The following is a 25,041-nucleotide window of genomic DNA, read 5'->3' on the forward strand; positions in this document are numbered from 1 at the left end:
ATTAAGCTCATAGTTGAAACTTTGTGTGAATGAATCAGTGTGTTTTATAGGTTTGTTGTATACTGAACCGCACAAGAAACGTTACCATGGGTGGATATATGAGAAACCTTATTTGTCCAAACACTGTAAACATACCTTGAGACATATTAAAAAGATGAAACTTGGCAAAACTGATCATCAAGGTTAAAATAAAAGTGTCAATGTTCTTAAAGGGAAACACAAGACTAGTCTCTTAGAAAATGGCATCACAAGTCAGTATCTCGTGTGGCCGCCATGTGCATTGATGACTGCCGTGCAACGTCAATACATGGACTGGATAAGGCAGTTGATGAAGGCCATAGGCACTTGAGCCCACACTCTGAGGAACGCCTGACGCAGTTCAGCTGCAGTTATCGGCCTTGGTCGGACGTCATCCAGCCGTCTTTGAATCTCGTCCCACGGGTGCTCAATGGGATTTAACTCGGGACTGAGGTCAGGCCACTGCATGGTTCTTATGCCATTCTGCTGGAGGAAGTCTCTTGTTGCTCTCGCAGTGTGGGCATGGGCGTTATCATGTTGAAACTCGTGATTGCGGTGACGTGCCAAATGAGGTGTGGCGAGTGGTCTCAAAAGTTGATCAATGTATCGAGCTGCTGTGACATCATTGCCTCTCCCTGGACCGATGTTCTGGAAGACCACAGGGCCGAACCTCTGTGCAAGATCAATTCCACCCCACACCATGATGCTCGGACCACCCCACGAGTCTCTCTCAACAACACAAGCTCCGAATAACATTCCCCACGGCGTCCACATACTCTGTCTCTGCCATCTGCTGTTGAGATACAGTAACGGCTCTCGTCTGAGAAGAGGTTTTTCTCCACTGCTGGGGACGCCAATGCTGGTGCTGTGTTGCCCACGGAAGACGGTCCCGGCGATGACGTGGTGTCAGAATGGGTGCTCCGTGTGGCCTGTGACAGTGGTGGTGTCTGCTTGTCAATCGTCGACGCACGTTGTCCGCACTAATGTGTCGTGGGGTGTCCCCATGGTCTTTCGAGCAGTTTCTGCAGCAGTAACAAAGCGATCTTGAAGATGCTGTCGCGCAATCCGACGATCCTGACGTCTGGTGGTGACCCTTGGTCTTCCACTACGTCGTCGGTCATCTTGAATGATGGTGGTCTGGTACCGTTGCTGGAGCCTGTATATGGTCCTTACGTGGACTTGAAATGCATTGGCTACTTGCCGGGCGGTTTGTCCAGCTGGCAATCGTCCAAAGGCTTGATGTCGCCGATTTCTTGTCAATCGTGGCAAGTGGTAGCAATTCAATAACGAATTGATGTTTTCCGATCTGGGTTGATTTTTATAGGGCAAGAAATGGGGGAACGCATGTGCATTTCAATTTTCACGGAACTCACGTGCATTGGGTGACCACGGCCGGTTGCCGTGATGCGTTTGGGCTATTGGTTTTATTGTCCTCTGCTTTCCTTTGTTATCATCAAATTTCATTATTCCGGACAAGGTAATGTTACATTGAAGAAACTTTGACAAAAATTACCTAGATATCTTTTCATGCAATGTTACTTGGGTTTACGTTTCTTTTGCGGTTCAGTATATGACATTTTACTTTAATACATTGCTGCATTTTGTTGAAATGGCATTACTTTTTTCATAATAGTGTTTTTTATTGATGCGCATTCAAAGGGATTGTATCAACAATAATATCTTCCAGAAAATGCTTGTTTAACGTACACTCGCTCTAAAAAACACTATTAATAAATTCAATAAACATGGGCTTAATAGATAAATTTATATGAGTGAGCATCAGTTCAAAAACATTATAATTCTTTCTGATGTTTCCTTTCAATGGGGCTTTAAAGTGCAACATTTTTTTATCGGTTTCAAGGAATGTCTTGAAGTAGTTAGATTTCTGCTCCTCCTTCGAAACCGGGACATCGTGAAGTCACATTAAAATGACATCGGAATAGTAGTGAATTACAACAAAACGGCATCCCCACAAAACTGATGTGGTGAAATGGGTTTTAACGTGGCGTCCAAGGTTATTGCACATATTCTCAGTATACTGACTCCCTCATTGCTGAGCGCCTGGTTAGTAACAACAAGTACGATCTTTTAATGTCTTCTGGGATGATGCAGCCCGGGATCGAACCCCAGTCATTCCTCACTCCTGGCGGACGCTCCACCACAAGACCATGGAGGCGGTGACAACAAAAGACAATAAAGAAGTACAATCCTTTATCGTCTTTTGGGATGAGGCGGCCGGGGACCAAACCCCAGTCATTCCTCAATCCTGGCGGACGCTCCACCACAAGACCATGGAGGCGGTGACAACAAAAGACAATAAAGAAGTACCATCCTTTATCGTCTTTTGGGATGAGGCGGCCGGAGACCAAACCCCAGTCATTCCTCAATCCTGGCGGACGCTCCACCACAAGACCATGGAGGCGGTGACAACAAAAGATGTAGATTGTACACCATTGAAGACCGTGTTTCATCAACCGAGTGTTGCCGTCCAACGGATATGTCCCTCCTCTAGAAATGCAACATGGGACAACGGTATATGTTGCACGTAGGTTTAATACACATGTAGTCATCGACACAATTGTCCCCTGGCTTCTTGGGAAACAATATACTGGTCATTTAGGTGTGATTGATCATTCGAACAGTTATGGAATTCTTTATTCCAGAAGTTTGTTATACATGTATATACATATATAATCAGACCCGGGGAGATTCCGGGGTAGAATAGGTCTTCAGCAACCCATGCTTGCCGTAAAAGGCGACTATGCTTGTGGTAAAAGGCGACTAACGGGATCGGGTGGCCAGGCTCGCTGACTTTGTTGAAGCATGTCATCGATCCCAATTGCGTGGATCGATGCTCATGATATTAATCACTAGATTGTCTGGTCCAGACTCGATTATTTACAGACTATATATATATATAATCAAACCCGTGAAAATCCGGGATAGAATAGGTCTTCAGCAACCCATGATTGTCATAGAAGGCTACTATGCTTGTCGTAGGAGACGACTAACGAGATCGAATGGTCAGGCTCACTGACTTAGTTGATGCAGTCATCTTATCCCAATTTAGTAGTCCTGTATACGTTATGTCAATCACTGGATTGTATGGTCCAGACTGGATTGTGACGCTAAACAACAAACAAACATTACACGTCCACCCCAAAATTTGCACAAGCTTCGCTGAAACGTTCTCCTGGACACCGGCAGGCCCTTGCACGACCACCAGAACTGTCCAGATAAAACCTGGACTCATCTGTGAACAGTATACCATTTTCTGAACCTCTGCGTGAGTGAGTGAGTTGGGTTTAACGCCGCTTTAAACAGTATTACAGTTATATCACTGCAGTGTCAGCTTAATTTGGGAGGAAAGCCCGAAGTGATGCAGGTCACAGACGTTTAGCACTTCGGTGGAACCCACGAGCACGGGTATGGTGCTGACAAACCTAGAAACATAATCGGGGCGAACCGGGATTGAATCTCTGACGGTGATGTGAAAGTAAGACTGAGTCAGATCAGTGGGTATGGTAAAATATTTCAGTGAAGTAAACAAACATTTTATCCCATGTTCTCTACTGTAACTTACATTTAACTAAGTTTGTCTTTTTCGTTTATGATATAATCCTGAAACATCCACAATAGATATTACAATTGTACAAATTACAACTAATGTCTGTTCAATTCTTCTCTACAAAAATGTACACCATAAGCATACTTAATCTGTTCACAGAAAGGTAAAGAACTTGTTATCACACGTTTGGCCCAGTTTTGATAAATAAGTTTTCCTTTTGTAATGCTGCGTTTGCACATTGTGGGCAGCATAAAATATGTTTTAATGTGAAATTTACGCGATATATTGCTTTTCCATTGGACGAGAGGTCGGTCACATGTCCGCGAAGCTGACGTTCATAAGTGTATAAACGACACATTTTGTCACAAGACCATGGTCTTGAAATGTGACACTGACGGACTGCGTCCACATTCCCGGGGAAAACCGAATAAACACAGAAGCATATACGTTGTTTCTGATCATTTGGACCCTTTAATATTGAACTCAGCGTGTCAGTATACACCGGGATAAGTCAGAGAGTTTGTCTGAAACCCCGTTGAAGAATTTCCTCGCTACGACCCATCCTAGTGAACAAATTAACGAAGAAATGCATACCCAAACTGTGGACTCGATCCGTGTCAAGACTGACAAGTCCAGAGCAATCTATACATTAACCTCAGCATCTATTTTATCTGAATCATCACCTTTCAACGATTAACCAATTAATTAATGATGACATTTGTAATCGCCACAAGTTTACGAACATGTTCGGAAATCCCTCCCGTTACTTTTATCGTTTTTGCTCATTTTGACGTCCCGTACTTCAGGTAAAGGTATTTCGACGCGCTGTTACTGTGACTGACTTACTGAGGTAGTTCTCTGCAACAAACCCGTGCCCTGGAAACTGGAATACTGTTCAAAGCGGCGTTAAAACCCAACTCACTCACTGCCATAGTGAGTGAGTGAGTGAGTTTAACGCCGCTTTTAACAGTATTCCAGTTATATCACGGCGTGTCAGCTTAATGTGGGAGGAAAGCCCGAAGTGATGCAGGTCCCAGACGTTTACCACTTCGGTGAAACCCACGAGCACGGGTATGGTGCTGACAAACCTAGAAACATAATCGGGGCGAACCGGGATTCGAACCCACAATCATAGGTTTCTGGCGTACCCAAGGGACGCAACTCGGCACAGCGAATCGCGGCGCCTTGGCCGACTGGGCCACCCGTGCCCCCCACTGCCATAGGACTCGGGACAAGCATGGTCCACCCCAGTATACACCTTGGAGCCTTTTTATAAACCTATTCATTGGGATCTCTATTAAGTAAGAGAGTTCTTTCTAAAGGCATTAAAACCTATTGTGAGGTTTTACTTTCAAAGTAAAACCTATTAAGAGGTATTACTTTCAAAGTAAAACCTATTATGAGGTTTTGTTTTCGTTCGGGAGGTTTCGAAAGGTTTCGGGAGGTTTCGGGAGGTTTGTGAGGTTTTACTTTCAAAGTAAAACCTATTAAGAGGTATTACTTTCAAAGTAAAACCTATTATGAGGTTTTGTTTTCGTTCGGGAGGTTTCACTTTGAATGTAAACCTCAAATCCCAGGTTTAACCAAGTAACTGAAAAATGAGAACAAGTAGCAATTCAAAATTTTAATTCAATTAAAATTGAATGACATGTGTACAGTTCCGAGTGGACATTTAAAAGCGACATCACTGGTGAAAGGACAGCGAGGTTTCAAAACACGTGCTTTTAAACAAGTGCTAATCAATGCTGCACAATTTGCACGTGCAGTAACTGCTAGCCGTTACGTCACAATGCAACTACCTCTATGTAACAGTTGGATTGTTTAAAATCGAAAATCTTGTAAAGCAAAAAACACCTTCAAAAAATTTGCGAATTTTCGTTTTATTAAGTTTAAAAGAAGTGGAATATTGCAACACAAACATTTAGAAACCGAAGATTTCACTTTCTATTTAAAGTAAGTATTTTAGTTGTGTTTTGTTGTTGACACATCCAAGTCAGCGAATTTCACGTGCAAGTTATGATATCACGTCTTCATGAAAGCGTTATAATGAAGCGCCTCATTTATAGATGCTCGTTATAACATTTAATCAATTTAGACGGTTTATAAGCATGGAAAAACACTTTCCCTCGGTTTTGGTAGACAAAGCATGCCCTTGGGGTCGGGAAAAACCGCGGGGGCCTTGCCCCCTTGGTTTTTCCCTCTCCCAAGGGTATGCTCTGTCTACCAAAACCTCGTAAGCGTGTTCTCTCCAATACATAACCCACACAGGCGCTGATAAACCACAATGTTTTTAAGAATCTCTTTTTCTATACATGTGACCGCCTCCGTGGTCTAGTGGTAGAGCGTCCACCCGGAGAGCGGAAGGTTCGGGGTTCGATCCCCGGCCGTGTCATACCAAAAGACGTTAAAAGATGGTACTTGTTGTTACCCTGTCTGGCGCTCGGCATTAAGGGTCTAAAACAAGGACTGGTCGGCTCGGAGTCAGTATACTGTGTCTGAGTGGGGTATTCATGTTAAACTGCGGCATGGTATCTCAGTGGGCTAGCACTTTAAAACGGCATCAGTCCGGACTAGTACAAGCAGTCACACAAAGACACACACGGTCATGCACGTAGTTATAAGTGCGATAATCTTGGACGCGACGTTAAACCCAATTTCACCTCACCTTCTATACATGTATGCCAACAAGGTATATTTTACGTCCGTTTCATATGGTTCATGAAAGCGTGCTTGGGGTGAGGTGAAATTGGGTCTGAAGATTTTTCACACACATATTTTTGCATTAAAGGGGCACTGATCTAAAGCAATTCCCTGGGACTGGTTGTTGCCTTTGTTATTGTTTTTTCCCGTGAGTACCCGGATGATATAGCAGTTAACTAGACTAGTTCGCAACCTGTGCTGCGCAATTCGTAAGCGCATTTGTCACTTTTATTGATAGTATAAGAGCGTATGGTCACATCGATCAACATAATGAAATACAGTTTTGGAAATAAAAAGGAAATGTAGGTATCTTTGTAGGTAGCATCGGTAATGGTGACGAAGTTTTGATAAGTCACTTGCTTGGTAATTGTGCGATTTTCCTTTACACTATTTTGACACAAAGTAAATATTTCTCCTGAACATTGCTTTATTTATCGTGTTTACATTTTTACAGTCAAAATGTGCAAACTGTTCACTTAGGAAATTCATTAAACGCCTGAATATTCAGTTATTTTACAAAAATATGTCCATGTCCATATTATTATGACAACGAATTTCAAACATTTATATGTTTAAAATCATCACCAAGAGACTGAAAATGTTACGATGAAAAGTACATTTTTGACATTGTTTGGCTTCTAATCATACATAATAATCTATTTTGATGTTTTTAGGCCCCTTTGGTCGTCTTAATCAATTTGAGTCAATCTGTTAAAGAAATGGACAGATTTTTCAGTCATAATGAGAATCACAGTTTACAAATTGACTGTAATATATACACGCTTACAAAGGAAAAGACTTGTGAAAACAACGTCTATCGCGCATCGAAGAATTTCCAAAACAAGACGTCGAGGAACAAGAATGTATCTGTCCAATGCTACAGCAAATGAAGGAAAACAAAATGCAAATATCATAATTACAACCTATCAAATTTATGTAATAAAAGTAGTGAGTTGGGTTTAACGCCGCTTTTAACATTATTCCAGTTATATCACGGCTTAATGTGGAAGGAAAGCCCGAAGTGATGCAGGTCTCAGACGTTTACCACTTCGATGAAACCCACGAGCACGGGTATGGTGCTGACAAACCTAGAAACATAATCGTGGTGAACCAGGATTCGAACCCACAACCATAGGTTTCTGGCGTGTCCAGGGGACGCAACTCTGCACAGCGAATCGCGGCTCCTTAGACGACTGGGCCACCGTGCCCCCTGTAATAAAAGTAATGATCTCCCTCGTCAGTCGATGAGAGAAACATGATATTTTACTCGACACATGGAATATCCTTTTTATTATATACTTTTTGTGCAGCTGTCCCCAGAAAATTATATCATTTCATTACAAGTGTTAAACCTTGAAACGTAATTTCTGCCTACACAATACGCAGGGACGTGTTATTACCGATATTCGGGAGTGGGTGGGCGTGACAGGACATTGTAACATATGGTATGGCACACACAGCGAATTTGACAAACGGCATACATTGATTTACAATTACATTTTGGTGATCAAGATTTCAATCATGTTGTGAAATTAAAGCTCGCATATAGAGATTTGGATATATATATATATATATATATATGAAACTAATCCCTATGACTATATCATATATATCTTACAAGATGTAGACCAAATACATTAGAAGGTGCATACTTATAAATAGAACTTACATTTGAAACGTCAACATATATTTCGTCTTTTGCATTGAGTTTAATCACACCATCTAGATAACTGTTGATGAATGTTTCACTAATTCTGGACATGGAAGCACTTCTTTGTAACACAATATCAGTATGTGGTTCTGGATGCTTGCTGATTCTTCTAACTGAATGTTTCACTCTCAGGTTCCTGGTTAGTTCCGATCTCGTCTTCAGCGTGATGAAGGAGTAGATGTTATAGTAACCAGGATGTGATATTTGTAATCGTCCCGACGCCATCTTGATTCCCCCTGTCACGTGGGCAGCCCCATATCCGAACTCTTCGCTCCATTTGTAGTCAGATTCTGAAAGGGTAGAGGCTTCTGATTATGATCCGATATCTTCCTGATAAGTTAAAGGGCTTTGCTGTTTATATTTATACAGACAGACAGACAGACAGACAGACAGATAGATAGAATACAAAAGTCCAAAGATGAGCTGTCGTCAAACAGACATACAGACAGACAGGGAGATAGATAAAATACAATAGTCCAAAGATGAGCTGTCGTCAAACAGGTAGATAGATAGATAGATAGATAGATAGATAGATAGATAGATAGATAGATAAAATACAAAAGTCTAAAGATGAGCTGTCGTCAAAGATACAGATAGTTAGATAGATAGATAGGAAGATAGATAGATAGATAGATAGATAGATAGATCAAATACAAAAGTCCAAAGATGAGCTGTCGTCAGATAGATAGATAGATAGATAGATAGATAGATAGATAGATAGATAGATAGATAGATAAAACACAAAAGTCCAAAGATCAGCTGTCGTCAAAGAACGATGCAATTTCGCTGTGGACAGTAGCGTCCCTAAGGATCTATGCTTGAAAGTTTGAGTTCCAAAATTCACTATGTCAGGACCATACCCGTGTTCGTGGGTTTCGCCTAAGTGTAAACCGGCAGGACGTGCAATACGTCGGGCTTCACTCCCACTTCAAGCCGTCAAGTCGTGATACAACTGAAAAACACTTCAACGGGAAGCGAAACTACTACAAAACCTATGGTTTGTACACACACGGCCTTTCTCTTTACCCTGTCACAGTCAATCGAGGTATTTGAACCTTGAAACAAAGCCCAATGCGTATTTGAAGTTTAAGGTGATGTGTTTATTTGCTAGACACATGGCCCGTTTATAATTTATATATAATGAACAACAAAAGTTCCTGTGACAAAAACATGAACATGCCAAGATGTCCATTTACAAATCAATAGCGTGTGTGTCCACCTCTGGTTGCGACGCAAGCAACACATCGTCGTCTCATGGAATGGACCAGGCTTCGCACAAAGTCCTGTGGGATATCTGCTGGAGCATGTTTCGAAGTTCCTGGAGTGTCTGTGGAACACGTGGTTGACGTCGAAGGAGCCTGTCCATCTCACCCCACATGTGCTCGATTGGTGAGAGATGGGGGGTGGGGGTGGGGGTGGGGTGGGTGTGTGTGTGTGTGTGTGGGGGGGGGGGGGGGGGGTGAGCCGGCCAGGGGATGACATTCACGTTGTTTTGTTGAAGAGATTCCTGAACAAGTCGAGCAATATGAGGCCGGGCGTTGTCATGTTGAAAGGTAATGCCTGGGCCATGACGACGCATAAAAGGTAGAACAACAGGGCCGATGATCTCGCCACGGTAGCGCTGTCCATTGAGATTTTCCTCTACCGCTTTCAAACGGGTCCTCTGTCTTGCTGTAATCCCACCCCGTACCATAACGCTGCCGCTCACGAACCGATCTTCTTCCATGACACATTGATTGACGTAACGTTCACCTCGACGTCGGTACACTCGAATCCGTCCATCGCCGTGGCTGAGGTGAAAACGAGACTGGTCAGTGAATAGAACTTGTCCCCACTGCATGGCCGTCCAGCGTAGACGCTGTCTGCACCACTGACGGTGGTTTCCTGTCAAAATGGGACGTCTGGCGGGTCTTCTGGCGACAATCCCTACACATCTGAGGCGGCGACGTACAGTTTGTGAAGATATTCGTCGAAGGCCTGGGATGCTTCTTGCAGTCACTGTTGCTGGCTGGAATCGATTTCGTAGGTGTGTTGTTCGAATCCAGTTGTCTTGTCGATTATTGGTTACGCATGGCCTGCCACTCCGAGGATGGTCTCTGACTGCATTCGTCTGTTGCCAATGTTGCCATAAACACCAAATGGTGTTTCTTTATACTTTAATTGTCTTGCAACATCACGTTGACGCAATCCTGCTTCAAGCATACCAATGGCTCGCAGACGCCCATTTGTGGACAGGCGTGGCATTTCGTAATGTTGAATAATTGCGTAATTTTGTTGTTCTTCTGAGTGGTTGTTATCAGCACGATGCCAATCAATGCATATGGAATCCCGTTAACGAACAAGTTTATATACCCATTCTTGGGTAGTGAAATGCATGGGGCTTGCATAAAAGGCAACTTTTGCATGGAATGCATGCTTTTCTGTAGCAGTTGCGTTTTTGTGACTTGATTCCATACATGTACTACAATATTGAAAACTTTACTTGTTTGAAAAATACACTAATACATTGGTGTCACAGGAACTTTTGTTGTTGAGTATATATATTAGGAAATTACGAATCAATACATAACAATGATTTGGTAAATTCTACAGAAATTGTCAAAGTTTCTGTCCTTCGTGATCCCATGACTGACGCAATATCACGCAATATCATGCAAAATGACAACGGTATTTATCGGCATTTCTGACTATTGCCCTTGGTTACAATGGAAACCATAAAAACAAATAACAAAACGTATATTATCAAAATGTTTCTCATTACTTACATGTCACATGTATGTATGTACGATCCCTGACTCAGCGAATGTCCCTTCGAAAAAACCCGCAAAAAAGTCGATCCCCGGTTGTGAGATCAACGTCAACATTTTTGGTAATTTCATTGAGGTGAAGCTCGGGTGAAAAAAGGAAGTCATTTCTGATGTAAAATTACTAAAAGAAACTCTCGTCTATTAACAATGATGTGTCTTTTTTTATTTATGGAATTGGAACTACTTTGTCTTGCGTAAGTGTGGCGAATATTCCCGTAATAGGGAAATTGCATTCTAATGTATCCGGTAACGTAAATCGCCCAAAATGAGCGTCACCGTAAAATGTGTATCGCTTTAACTTCAAAGTACGAATTTGTTTAAGAAATTAATTTTATATGGTGTTGGTTGTCAAGCTCCGGAATGGACATGACTTTAACTTGCACGGTTAAAGAGTTTATACTCCAGTATGAAAATTCATATGAAACTCATTTCTTAATTGAACGCAGGGTTAACCCCCGCCCCCAATGTGTTGCATATTACAAATAGCTGAATGTGGCTGGTTCGGACGGAAGCTATTCATGCATTACCTTGTAGTGTGTCAAGATACAGGTGCGCCGACGGCGGCGGGAACGACACTTGCCCGGGGGACGTCGGTTGCTGCATCAAGGACTCCATATGTATCTGGAAATATCGTTTCAGAAGTTGGTCTTGTTTTATTGAATATCGATACATACATATTCCATACGCGTGATTAATAGTCATCATACATGGTGGTCAGACTCGCTGACTTGGTATATGCATGTCAGCGTATCCCAATTGCGTGGAGACCCGTGAAGATCCGGGGTAGAATAGTTCTTCAGCAACCCATGCTTGCTGTAAAGGCGACTTTGCTTGTCGTAAGAGCCGACTAAGAACGAATACCGAGCATTTCTCCAAGAAATGCATGACCGCATGTCTCAAGTTTATAGCGATAAGTGCCCAAACTATTCCACCGTTAAACGTTGGCAGCTATGTTTAAGGCTGTTTAAGAACATGCATTGATGATGACCTTAGATCGTGACGTCCCCCAACTTCCATCGATGAAGATTATCATCATTATTATGAATAAGATATCTGCTTGTTGGGGGCCAAAGGTTCTAAATTCTGATCTTAAGGGAAAAAGAACTGACACTTCAAGATCTGTGAAGGAAGGTTTGGCCACTGTATGCAAAGGGTGTGATCCTTGTTGATTACTTGGAAAGTCAGGAGTCAGTGCCTACTGTTGTGATTAGCGTCATCGCCTGAGATTATCCCCAGAAAAGCGGCGAGGAATGCTGACTGCTGGAGTTCTACTATTTCATGACAATGCCTCTTATCACACTTTTCGACTTGAACTTTTTCCACCAGCCCTCGTATGTCACATATTTTTACACTGACAACAAACCTTTCGATCAATCTCAACGTTGTCCTCTTTATACTACAGCTCCTATTACCCCTAATATATAAAACGTCTACCGAAACAGATTCCATTTGGGTAAAAGGCAAACCAGTGATAATTTTTATGAATGGATCACTGAAAATCATTGATCATCGCAAGTGTTTGCGAAAAGGGTACGCAAGTCCTGCTCTAACGGTAGCAAACTCACACAATTTGCATAAAAATGTAAGTTTGATTCTGTCACCTAACGTCACACAGCACTACACCTGCCATACCGCGGTGGCCTGTATACGATCGAGTCCCGAACAAACAATCCAATAGTGGGTTAGAACCCTAGTGACACGACAGCGCCTTTACTGATATGTCACATATTATATTATACCACAGGCACCTACCAGGTTCAGAAGCCTCCATAGGCTCTCAGCTTGGTGAAGGCAGCAAATCTGTCCATCGTTAGTCTCCACTCTCTTGACAAGTCTTCCGTGTCGTGTATGTTTCTCTGCGTGTCCAAAGTAATGACACTCTGTGCATACAGAGTACCTGTCAATCATTTGTCGAGATGGTGATGTCCTGGATGCTAGTTCTGTACCATATCCCAGGTTAATGCTCAACAATATAGTGACTCCTAATGTCAGATTCACACAAATTGAAAGAGTCACTATGAGACAGGCAGTTGTTTGTTCACATGACAAACGGTGCTTCTCTATAACGACGCCGTCTTCTTTGTCTATGATGCTGTATGCTGCAGACATTGTGACTGAAACATTGAATCTGATTTCTTGCCAGTTTTAAAATCTACCACTCCCTAGCTTAAGGTATTGAAGTATGCAACACAACTCGCCTTTCGTCTCGAGTTGAATTCCTCGAGAATTCAGTGGAAAAACCGTGTATTCTATTTTCGCTCTAGCGTCATGATCGATTTATACAATACTCTCAAGGATTGAAGTATAACGATCGTCAGTTCTGACAAAAATCATCTCTCTACTGAAGACTTGAAAAGCCTATTATAGGCTTTTTCGGCTTGAAAAGCCGAAATACATAATATCGACAAAGCTGTCATTATATAACGTCGAAAAGTAGCAGTATTTTGTCTAGTTTCGTTTTCGATGTTACAACCCTCACCATATTATGTGTATTTCCGTTGACACATAAAGCATGAACACAGAATGTGTGCTTTGTTAACTGGGTTTGCAGTTCATGTAAAATGCGAATTCACATATTTGCTCAGTGTGCGTGTTACAAAGAGTACATAACACATTAAAGGTGTCGTTCTAACGCCAACTGTGTACAGTTTGTAGTAAAATCTTTGGCACTGAATACGATTTTACCACGTGTTGAAAAGAATAATTTCCCAACATTAGTGAGTGAGTGAGTTGAAGAAGTATTGAGTGAAAATAGTTTCCCGCTGACAGCGGCGGGGGGGGGGTGGGTGGGTGTGTGGGTGTGTGTGTGGGGGGGGGGGGTTAGGGGGGTAGGGATGTGGCATACCAGTACTCTCACACTTTCCTACTGAGTGATTGACTGAGTGAGTTGGGTTTAACGCCGCTTTAACAGTATTCCAGTTAAATCGCGGCGTATCAGCTTAATGTGGGAGGAAAGCCCGAAGTGATGCAGGTCTCAGAACGTTCACCACTTTGGTGAAACCCACGAGCACGGGCATGGTGCTGACAAACCTAGAAACATACTCGGGGCGAACCGGGATTCGAACCCACAATCATAGGTTTTGGGCGTGCAACCTAAGACGACTGGGCGTCCCAACATTAGGTAACGTTGTAATCTGTGTGTGGGGCGTAAATCCATAGCAAATAAGAAAATCAGCGCGACTTTGAAACTGAGTGCTGTTATGTAAATATATGATTGTTTGTATCGCAGCTTGGGAAGTCGAGTGTTGTACTGTCTTTACACAAGCTACGATGCAAATTGTCGTTGTCGGCATGTGTGTAGTCAGATCCAATGTCGAGAGGCAGGAATCAGAGTGAATGAGCGAGTGAGTATGTTTTACGCCACTTTCAGCAATATTCCATCAATGGCGGGGAACACCAGAAATGGGCTTCACACAGCACATCTACAGCATACATTTGATCCAACAGTGAAAGGTGAATAGTGAAAACGTGGTGGACAGGACAAATGTAAGATTTGGTTGGTTTATTGTTTAACGCCGCACTCAGCAATATTCCAGCAATATGACGGCGGTCTGTAAATAATCGAGTCTGGACCAGACAATCCAGTGATTGACATCATGAGCATCGATCCACGGAATTCGGATCGATGACATGCATCAACCAAGTCAGCGAGCCTGACCACCCGATCCCGTTAGTCGCCACAAATGTAAGAAAAACATTAACATAGAATTGTTACAGAGACATTACTTTTCAATTCATATATGAGCAGAATCTGGGAGGACAAGTCTCTATCAACAGCACTGACGCTGTCCTCACACACATCACGCACTAGAGTACAAATTGCAAGTTCTAAGAGTGAATGTCTACAGCGAGCCAAAATTGTTCACTTTGGTGGATAGTGACCGCCTCCGTGGTCTAGTGGTAGAGCGTCCGCCGCGTCATAGCAAAATACTTTAAAAGATGGTACTTGTTGTTACCCTGTCTGGCGCTTGAGATTAAAGGGCTAAAACAAGGACTGGCCGGCTCGGAGTCAGTATACTGTGTCTGATATCCATGTTAAACCATTGCATCTCAGTGGGCTAGCACTACAGAAACGGCATGAGTCAGAACTATTTCAAACACGCACGCACGTACTCACTCACACATAAACACGCAAGCAACCGCACACACACACACACACAAACACGCACCCATGCCCTCACCAACTCACACGCGCACACACAACTCGCTCGCATCTCTCGCTCACACAGACACAGACACACACACACACACAAACACGCATCCTCTCACTCACTCACACGCGCACACACAAACTCTCTCACACGAACCCAGACATACGCACGAACTCACCCACGCAATCACTCACCACACACACGCACGCACGCACGCACGCACGCACACACGCATGCACACAACCCTATCTACGACCCTATCTACGTCCAATGATCTTGAACGCGACCTTTTCACCTCAACTACAATATTGTTCCCATTCTAATGTGAGGAGTGAGTGTAGTTTTAAGCAGCAATTCTGCAGCAATATCACGACGGCGGACACATGAAATGGGCTTCAAGCATGGTGCCCTGGGGGAATTGAACCGGAGTTTAGTCGTGACAAGCGAACGTCTGAACCACTAAGATACCCCAACAGCCATAGTCTAATGAATATAAATACTAGTACATGACACTACAAATGGATAGCAACTTCTTTTATTCTTTTTATTATATTACTTCTTGCTCAATCATCGGGTGTACGCGTGAAGATTCCGGGGTAGAATAGGTCTTCAGCAACCCATGCTTGCCGTAATAGGCGACTTTGCTTGTCGTGAGAGGCGACTAACGGGATCGGGTGGTCAGGCTCGCTGACTTAGTTGAAGCATGTCATCGTATCCCAATTGCGTGGACCGATGCTCATGATATCAATCACTGGATTGTCCAGACTCGTTTATTTACAGACCGCCGTCATATAGCTGGAATATTGCTGAGTGCGGCGTAAAACAACAAACCAAACCAAAACCATCATCGGGTGAATGTTGAGTAAGCGCATAGTGTAAATAAATTATATCATGTTTACAAAACACTAGGTGGGATGAATGTACAAAGATAACGATATAATGACGAAGCGATTGAGATAGATAGGATTAATGTACATATATAACAATATAATGACGAAGCCATTGAGATAGATAGGATTAATGTACAAAGACAATAATATAATGACGAAGCGATTGAGATAGATAGGATTAATGTACATATATAACAATATAATGACGAAGCCAATGAGATAGATAGGATTAATGTACAAAGATAATAATATAATGACGAAGCGATTGAGATAGATAGGATTAATGTACATATATAACAATATAATGACGAAGCCATTGAGATAGATAGGATTAATGTACAAAGACAATAATATAATGACGAAGCGATTGAGATAGATAGGATAAATGTACATATATAACAATATAATGACAAAGCCAATGAGATAGGATTTATGTACAAAGATAATATAATGACGAAGCCATTGAGATAGATAGGATTAATGTACATATATAACAATATAATGACAAAGCCAATGAGATAGGATTTATGTACAAAGATAATATAATGACGAAGCCATTGAGATAGATAGGATTAATGTACAAAGATAATATAATGACGAAGCCATTGAGATAGGATTTATGTACAAAGATAATATAATGACGAAGCCATTGAGATAGATAGGATTAATGTACAAAGATAATATAATGACGAAGCCATTGAGATAGGATTTATGTACAAAGATAATATAATGACGAAGCCATTGAGATAGGATTTATGTACAAAGATAATATAATGACGAAGCCATTGAGATAGATAGGATTAATGTACAAAGATAATATAATGACGAAGCCATTGAGATAGGATTAATGTACAAAGATAATATAATGACGAAGCCATTGAGATAGGATTTATGTACATTGATAATAATATAATGACGAAGCCATTGAGATAGATAGGATTTATGTACATAGATAATATAATGACGAAGCCATTGAGATAGATAGGATTTATGTACAAAGATAATATAATGACGAAGCCATTGAGATAGGATTAATGTACAAAGATAATATAATGACGAAGCCATTGAGATAGGATTTATGTACATTGATAATAATATAATGACGAAGCCATTGAGATAGATAGGATTTATGTACAAAGATAATATAATGACGAAGCCATTGAGATAGGATTTATGTACATTGATAATAATATAATGACGAAGCCATTGAGATAGATAGGATTAATGTACAAAGATAATATAATGACGAAGCCATTGAGATAGGATTTATGTACAAAGATAATATAATGACGAAGCCATTGAGATAGGATTTATGTACAAAGATAATATAATGACGAAGCCATTGAGATAGATAGGATTAATGTACAAAGATAATATAATGACGAAGCCATTGAGATAGGATTTATGTACAAAGATAATATAATGACGAAGCCATTGAGATAGGATTTATGTACAAAGATAATATAATGACGAAGCCATTGAGATAGATAGGATTAATGTACAAAGATAATATAATGACGAAGCCATTGAGATAGGATTAATGTACAAAGATAATATAATGACGAAGCCATTGAGATAGGATTTATGTACATTGATAATAATATAATGACGAAGCCATTGAGATAGATAGGATTTATGTACATAGATAATATAATGACGAAGCCAATGAGATAGGATTTATGTACATTGATAATAATATAATGACGAAGCCATTGAGATAGATAGGATTAATGTACAAAGATAATATAATGACGAAGCCATTGAGATAGATAGGATTTATGTACAAAGATAGCAATATAATGACGAAGCCATTGAGATAGATAGGATTAATGTACATAGATAATAATATAATGACGAAGCCAATGGAATCAACAGGAGAGGATTCATGTAGGTACACTGGAAGTGTAGTGATGACAAGTTGTTGGCTGTTGTGACACAAGCAATAAGGCAATCGAGATATCCAAAGTGGTTGATGATGTGATTATAGCACAGAGGAGTACACACTGGTTGGTAGATACTTTGGTCTCTGTTAATGCCTGGCTTCTTTCTTTGGCTTTCGATGCTTTCTTGAACTTCCCTCTCTTTCTAATGACTGATGCTGGGATGGAGAATATTGCGTTGTGGCCAGGAAATATGGTTGTCAGGATCTTCATGTCAGATTTTTTTCCACCGAGGTCTTGTGTGCTTTTATTCTAGTGGCTGTGGGGCGTGAAGACTCTCCAATGTTTTTGTGTCCACAAATGACCAGACAATCCAGTGACTGACATCATGAGCATCGTTCCACGCAATTGGGATACGATTACATGCATCAACCAACTCAGCGAGTCTGACCACCCGACTTGGTTGATGCATGTCATCGATCCCAATTGCGTGGATCGATGCTCATATGAATCACTGGTTGGTCCAGACTTAATTATATACAGACCGCCGTCATATAGCTGAAATATTGCTGAGTGCGGCGTTAAACAACAAACAAACAAACAAACAAACAAACATTGATCGGGTCGTCAGGCTCTATGACTTGGTTGATTATGTGCCATCGATCCCAATGGCGTAAATCAATACTCTTGATTTCAATGGCGAGACTTGAATGTATAGCGGGAATATTTCTGTGCGTTGAACAAAACACAAAAGAAACACAATAGTTGCAATGTGTAACGGATCTGGGGTGTATGTTTCAATAATGGCAATCTGACACTTCATTGATCATCTAGTGCTGCTACAATATATGTGTCATCCATTGTTACATCTTTGTGCAAACTCTGAAATCACCGTATGGCAAGACCCTGTCAACATCCGGGTTAGAATTGAGCTACATCAACTCATGCACATCGCCAAAGGCGATTACCGGATCGGCTGGTTAGGTTCGCTGACTTGGATGATGCATGTTGATGTATCTCAATTGCGTAGCTCGATGCTCGTTGTGTCAATCACTGGATTGTCTGGTCCAGACTGAATTATTTACAGACCGCCGTCTAATAGCTGGAACATTGCTGAGTGCGGCGTTAAAACAAACAAACCGTCGGGAAAGTTTCTTCTGTGTAAATAACCAGCACACTACAAAATTGTACACCACTATGTTACTGTTTGCGATCAGTTCCCTACGTAGTACAAGCCAAAGAAATTAGATGGCGGATGTTGATAGACATATGACATGTTGCTGATAGCTACAGACACGTGATCGCCCTGCCTCAGTCTGACTGTAGCGGACAGATAACTCGTGCCGAACCTCTCGCTGACTTCCGGTAAGGTCTTCTTGGCCATGATAATGGTAGTCCTGCCAAGTGTGGGCAGGTTTGCGTTGCTCCTCGTCATAATATGGACGGTTTTGTCAGGGTAACGGTGACAGTCGTGGGTTTTGAGTGTGAGGAAGGAGTAGATGTGATAGTGGCCGGGCCGTTTGATTTGGAGGGTCTTGTTGTCGCAGATGACGCTCTGACTTATGTAGGCGGAATCGTGGGATTCATCAGTCCATTCTAGCGATCCACCTGAAAAGAATGTTCACAATTTTAAAACATACCGCGTGTAATTACCTGATACATATATGTGTCTTATTGTGTAAACATACAAACCAAGTGTGTGTTAAGATCCAAGCACCAGGCAGGGTAACAACAAGTGCCTTCTACGGGCAGATGCTCTATCCACTTGACCACAGATACGGTTGTTTCTTTCTTTCTTTGTTGTTTAACGCCGCACTCAGCAATATTCCAGCTATATGACGGCGGTCTGAAAATAATCGAATCTGGACCAGACAGTCCAGTGATTGACGTTATGAGCATCGATCCACGCAATTGGGATACGATAACATGCATCAACCAAGTCAGCGAGCCTGACCACCCGATCCCGTTCGTCGCCTTTTACGACAAGCATAGTCGCCTTTTACGGCAAGCATAGTCGCCTTTTACGACAAGCATAGTCGCCTTTTACGACAAGCATAGTCGCCTTTTACGACAAGCATAGTCACCTTTTACGGCAAGACACAGAGGCGGTAACAATGTGACTGCCTGTCGGCTCGTACGACAAACAGGGTGCATAGGTTACTTACTCTATCCCGGGATCCTAAACGTGCTGTCACGTTAACTTGAAAAGACAGTGTATGTGACTGAATTATTAGCCAATTTTTTTATTGAAATGTCTACTTACTTCGTTTCGATGCATCGCGGTTAAGATACAGATGGGCTCCGGTCTTACGACTGAAGACATCATCCGTTTGTTGAGTTCTGGACGAGGTGTTGGATTGAGCAGTGAACTGAATAGAAAGGCAATCTGATACAACACTGACTGATGAAATATTAGGTAATGGCATGCACATAATCACATGGTGTCTGGCAACCCACTTGTCATCAGTGCACAATGAAATAGTGTGAGTGGGTGAGTGAGTTGGGTTTAACGCCGCTTTTAACAGTATTCCAGTTATATCACGGCGTGTCAGCTTAATGTAGGAGGAAAGCCCGAAGTGATGCAGGTCTCAGACGTTTACCACTTCGGTGAAACCTACGAGCACGGGTGTGGTGCTGACAAACCTAGAAACATAATCGGGGCGAACCGGGATTCGAACCCACAATCATAGGTTTCTGGTGAGCCCAAGGGACGCAACTCTGCACAGCGAATCGCGGCTCCTTAGACGACCGGGCCACCCGTGACCCCAACAATGAAATTCCATCTGCAAAGCCATCTGATCTAAACCAACGATCCTCATCACGATAAGCAAGCACACAGCAGCTGCTGCCAGTTGACAACCTGTTACAGGCTTACTTGACTTATACCAAAGAGACATTATAACCAAAAAAATAAGATGCTTCCTGAAGGCATTTCCATTGACTGAGGATTCAGGTGTTATCGCGTGACTTCTGAAAATGATTTGATTTCATAGTGTGAAAAGTGCATAGGGAGGGAGGCATTTTTTATGCAGAACGATGTCACTGATGTGTCCGACTTTAACTGTCTCCTACTGACTCATTTGAGTAGTGACGTCTTTGTCAGTAACGCGTTTGCAACCACACTGTCTGCTATTCTACTTATCAAGCACTAACGTTTATGCAACATGGCTTTGTTTGTTTGTCGTTTGTTTAACGCCGCACTCAGCAATATTCCTGCTTTATGCCGATGATCTGTAAATAATCGTGTCTGGACCTGACAATCCAGTAATTGACATCATGAGCATCGATCTCCGCAACTGGGATACGATGACACGCATCATTTAAGTCAGCGAGCCTGACCACCCGATCCCGTTAGCCGCCTCTTACGACAAACATAGTCGCCCTTTACGGCAAGCATGGGTTATTCTACTCCAGATCTTAACGAGTCTATAAATAAAAAGTTACTCATAGCTGTCATAAGCCTTACATGTGTCATAACATTACAATGTTATAAGCTGAGCTAATTTCCTGTATTAAGCTGAAACACTAAAACTACACCATGATTTCATCAGAGTACAAACTGTTTCCACTGACATCTATGCATGAGTTGTGTAAATGGACTACTTGGTTTCGGTTCACACTGTTCAAAGGCCCCGCGAATATATACTCTTCAAAAAAAGAAACTTGACACTGACTTTCAAAATGTAATATAATGCGATTGTTTCAAAATAGGACACAGAAACCATAATTGAAACACTGTTTGAAGTTCAATGTACACAATGTTCAAAACATTAATCGTGTCACCTAGACAGACACACGTACACGATACAGTTAATGTCACAGGGGTACAGAAAATGTCAGTATCGGTTGTGCCCACCACGTGCATCAATCACCGCATGACACCGACGACCCATAGATGCAATCAAGTTGTCAATAACACGCTGTTGGATGTGCTGCCATTCATGCTGAAGTGCAACAAGAAGCGCCGGAAGTGTTTGGGGCGGTGGATTCCTTCTGCGAACGCGTCGATCCAACTCGTCCCACAGATGCTCAATCGGGGACAAATCTGGTGACCGGGCTGGCCAAAGTAATGTCTGGATGTTGTTGTGCTGTAAGAAGTCCTGACAAACACGTGCAATATGCGGTCGAGCGTTGTCCTGCTGGAACTGTCCGCCATGAACGTTGACGTGAGGAAGAACGTAAGGCTGCAGGATCAAGTCTCTGTAACGCACACCTGTCAATGCACCTGCCACATGCACGAGAGGCGTCCTACCACCGTGATGAATTCCGGCCCATACCATGACACTCCCGCCGCCAAATGGGACAACCTGCTGCACACAGTTGGGGGCGTAACGTTCACCCCGACGTCTGTAGACACGTACGCGCCCCTCAGCACGTGTGAGTAGGAACCGGGACTCTTCACTGAACAGTACATTTCTCCACCTTGCACGTGCCCATCTAACCCTCTGTTGGCACCAAAGCAGACGGTCCGCCGGATGACGTGGGGTCAATACATGACGTCGAACAGGTCTTCGTGCAAAAAGTCCAGCCTCCCTCAGTCTGTTGCGTACCGTTTGATCAGATATTCTGCGTACCACAGGGATCTGTGTGGTTGTAGACGTGGCTGTTGTAGTGCGATTTTGGGGGTGTCGCAGCCGAATGTATCGATCTTGTGCTTGGGTTGTCACCCTTGGTCTTCCTGACCTTGGTCTGTCGTCAACTCTGTTGGTGTTGTTGTATCGGTTCCACAGTGCGGAGATTGTCTGTCTTGATACGCCAAAGTGCCTGGCCACTTCTTGCTGAGTTGCTCCAGCTTGTAAACTCTCAATGGCGATGTTCCGTTGAGCTGCATTCAGTCTTGGCATTCTGTCACCCCCTCTACTGCCGTTATAAGGACTGTATGAACAGCCGTTGATGTGGATTTTTATACCCATTCAGCAGAGGGGCCTGCATGCCTAAATGCAGGATCCTGTGCTGCACGTTTTTTACAGGCGGTTGCGTTTGGATGAAGCTGTAAAATTGATCCCCAAACGCTACGTTTATGTGCTTTGCATGCGTTTTCGCGAATTATAGACACATCATCTTTCTGTTTGACTTATTTGGTTCTCATGTAATTATTTTAGATATTTGGCAAAAAGTGGTTGAACATGTCAAGTTTCTTTTTTTGAAGAGTATATGTGAGTAAGTGAGTTATATCACGGCGTGTCAGCTTAATGTAGGAGGAAAGCCCGAAGTGATGCAGGTCTCAGACGTTTACCACTTCGGTGAAACCCACGAGCAAGGGTATGGTGCTGACAAACCTAGAAACATAATCGGGCCGAACCGGGATTCGAACCCACAATCATAGGTTTCTGGCGTGCCCAAGGGACGCAACTCTGCACAGCGAATCGAGGCGCCGTAGACGACTGGGCCACCCGTGCCCCCGTCCCTCAGAGGAAGGATCCATGGTTCCGAATCTCATGACATGGGCTTAGTTATCTTTGGTTTGACCAATGCTCGTTGGTTTCACGTATCAAAGTGGCAGGCTTCTACGGCCAGTGTACTTTCAGCTGTCTTCCCTAATTGATCAGGCAGCCCGAAATGCTGTTTATAGCTCTTTTAAACCAGTTCCTGTTTTTACACAAGGTTTCTGAATCAATGGTGAGTGAGTGAGTGAGTGAGTGAGTGAGTGAGTGAGTGTGGTTTGACGCCGGTTTTAGCCATATTCCAGCAATATGACGGCGGGTGACACCAGAAATGGGCTTCACACATTTTACCCACGTCGGGAATCGAACCCGGGTCTTCGGCGTGACGAGCGAACGCTTTAAACACTAGGTTCCCCGACCGCCCCGAGAAGGGTAGAATAGGTCTTCAACAACCCCTTCTTGCAATAAAAGGCGATTAAGCTTGTCGTAAGAGGCGACTAACTTGGTTCAAACATGCCATCGATGCTCAATGTATCAATCACTGGATTGTCTGGTCCAGATTCGATTATTTACAGACCGCCGTCATAAAGCTGGAATATTGCTAAGTGCGGCGTAAAACAACAAACCAAGCCAAAACCAAAACATTTATGTTCTTTTCTGGCTAAGACATTGAACCCTTATGTAACATTCGAGCCTGTCGTAAAAGGTGACTATGCTTGTCGCATAAGGCGACTAACGGGATCGGGTGGTCAGGATCGCTGACTTGATTGATACATGTCATCGATCTAAATTGCGTGGATCGATGATCATGATGTCAATCACTAGATTGTCTGGTCGAGACTCGATTATTTTAAAGACCGACGTCATATAGCTGGAGTATTGCTGAGTGCGGCGTTAAACAACAAACAAACAAACAAACAAACAAACAAACAAACAAAACATTCGAGCCATATCGTGACGGAGACACCATGATCTAGATGAAACCACGATCTTATGGGTGTCACTTTGGGGAAAACACTTATCAGGCGTCGTGCATATTCCAAAAGTATATTTTTGATGAATTATCATCCCTTTATCTAAAATATAAAATACAAATAAAAATATTTCTCTGAAGACAGTCATGAACGAGGGCTTTAAAAACTTACGAGCGTCAACAGCACCTGTAGACCTTCAACATTCTGCAGACAGCACAAATAGGACGAGCCAGGCATTTCAAGCACAATGAGATCCTCCAGATCGGAAATGTTGCGTGTGCCCGGATGTACGCCGATGTCCGTGCAGGCCGTGCATAACGTGTTGGTACGAACTTCAGACACTTCTGCTGACTGACCGTCATTGACGGCGTGCTGGGAGTGGTGATGGTACCAATAGAACACACCCACTGCATTAACAGACAACGACAGAACAAGAGCAGCCGTAACGATGCAGCGTTTGGTCGTGCAGGATCTCCTTGGAATTGGTTGTGTTTCTGTCTGTGATTGGAAATGTTCCACACTCAGATAACTGTCCTCTGGCGTGTCGGCCATTGTTGTTCAATTCGCGGGCCAGTTGCTGTTTGTATTTCCTGCTACTTGACCCAACAGGGAAGGTGCACCCATATTGTTCTCCCGTCAACTCGAGGACGTTTACAGATTATCAATGAGGTACAGAAGAGGTAGTATAGTGGTTAAAACGTTCGCTCGTCACGCTGAAGGCCCGGGTTTGATTCCCTGAACTGAAATGAGTGAGTGAGTTAAAATTGAACGTCGCATCGGCATTATTTCAGCCATATAGCGACGAGACCAAGTTAATATATTTACAGTTTAGTTATTAATGCTGATGATAACATGCCCGCTGACACGGGAAAAGAGATCTTTCTGATTTGCGCTTTGATAATGTGAATCCCTTGCGTGAACTGAAATGAGCTGAATTTATGAAGGCAACACAACATAG

The 25,041-nt window shown here is 42.7% G+C and overlaps 2 protein-coding genes across 2 annotated transcripts; both read right to left on the reverse strand.

Moving 5' to 3' along the window:
• Positions 1-7,368: 7,368 nt before the first annotated feature.
• LOC124122943 lies at positions 7,369-13,020 on the reverse strand. The gene is made up of 3 exons (XM_046486147.2): positions 12,557-13,020; positions 11,332-11,425; positions 7,369-8,287 (listed from the first exon to the last, which is right to left on the reverse strand). Exons 1-3 carry the CDS (start codon positions 12,911-12,913, stop codon positions 7,890-7,892), a joined length of 849 nt encoding a protein of 282 aa, XP_046342103.1. The 5' UTR covers positions 12,914-13,020; the 3' UTR covers positions 7,369-7,889.
• A 5,292-nt stretch (positions 13,021-18,312) lies between these two features.
• On the reverse strand, positions 18,313-24,814 carry LOC124122938. Its single transcript, XM_046486142.2, has 3 exons — positions 24,255-24,814; positions 19,989-20,094; positions 18,313-19,333 (listed from the first exon to the last, which is right to left on the reverse strand). The coding sequence occupies exons 1-3, from the start codon at positions 24,633-24,635 to the stop codon at positions 18,939-18,941; spliced, it is 882 nt and encodes a 293-aa protein (XP_046342098.2). The 5' UTR covers positions 24,636-24,814; the 3' UTR covers positions 18,313-18,938.
• Between the last annotated feature and the right edge of the window lie 227 nt (positions 24,815-25,041).

This window comes from Haliotis rufescens, unplaced genomic scaffold (assembly GCF_023055435.1).
Source record: "Haliotis rufescens isolate VD_foot unplaced genomic scaffold, xgHalRufe1.0.p SCAF_25, whole genome shotgun sequence".
Classification (NCBI taxonomy): domain Eukaryota; kingdom Metazoa; phylum Mollusca; class Gastropoda; order Lepetellida; family Haliotidae; genus Haliotis; species Haliotis rufescens.

Coding starts and splice junctions, on each gene's coding strand:
- LOC124122943 (XM_046486147.2), bottom strand. CDS start 12,913: ATGTCTGCAGCATACAGCATCATAGACAAAGAAGACGGCGTCGTTATA. Junction 11,426..12,556: donor TATGGAGGCTTCTGAACCTG/GTAGGTGCCTGT, acceptor CGATATTTCCAG/ATACATATGGAGTCCTTGAT. Junction 8,288..11,331: donor GTATCTTGACACACTACAAG/GTAATGCATGAA, acceptor CTACCCTTTCAG/AATCTGACTACAAATGGAGC.
- LOC124122938 (XM_046486142.2), bottom strand. CDS start 24,635: ATGGCCGACACGCCAGAGGACAGTTATCTGAGTGTGGAACATTTCCAA. Junction 20,095..24,254: donor TACAGGTGCTGTTGACGCTC/GTAAGTTTTTAA, acceptor CTTTCTATTCAG/TTCACTGCTCAATCCAACAC. Junction 19,334..19,988: donor CCGCGATGCATCGAAACGAA/GTAAGTAGACAT, acceptor CATTCTTTTCAG/GTGGATCGCTAGAATGGACT.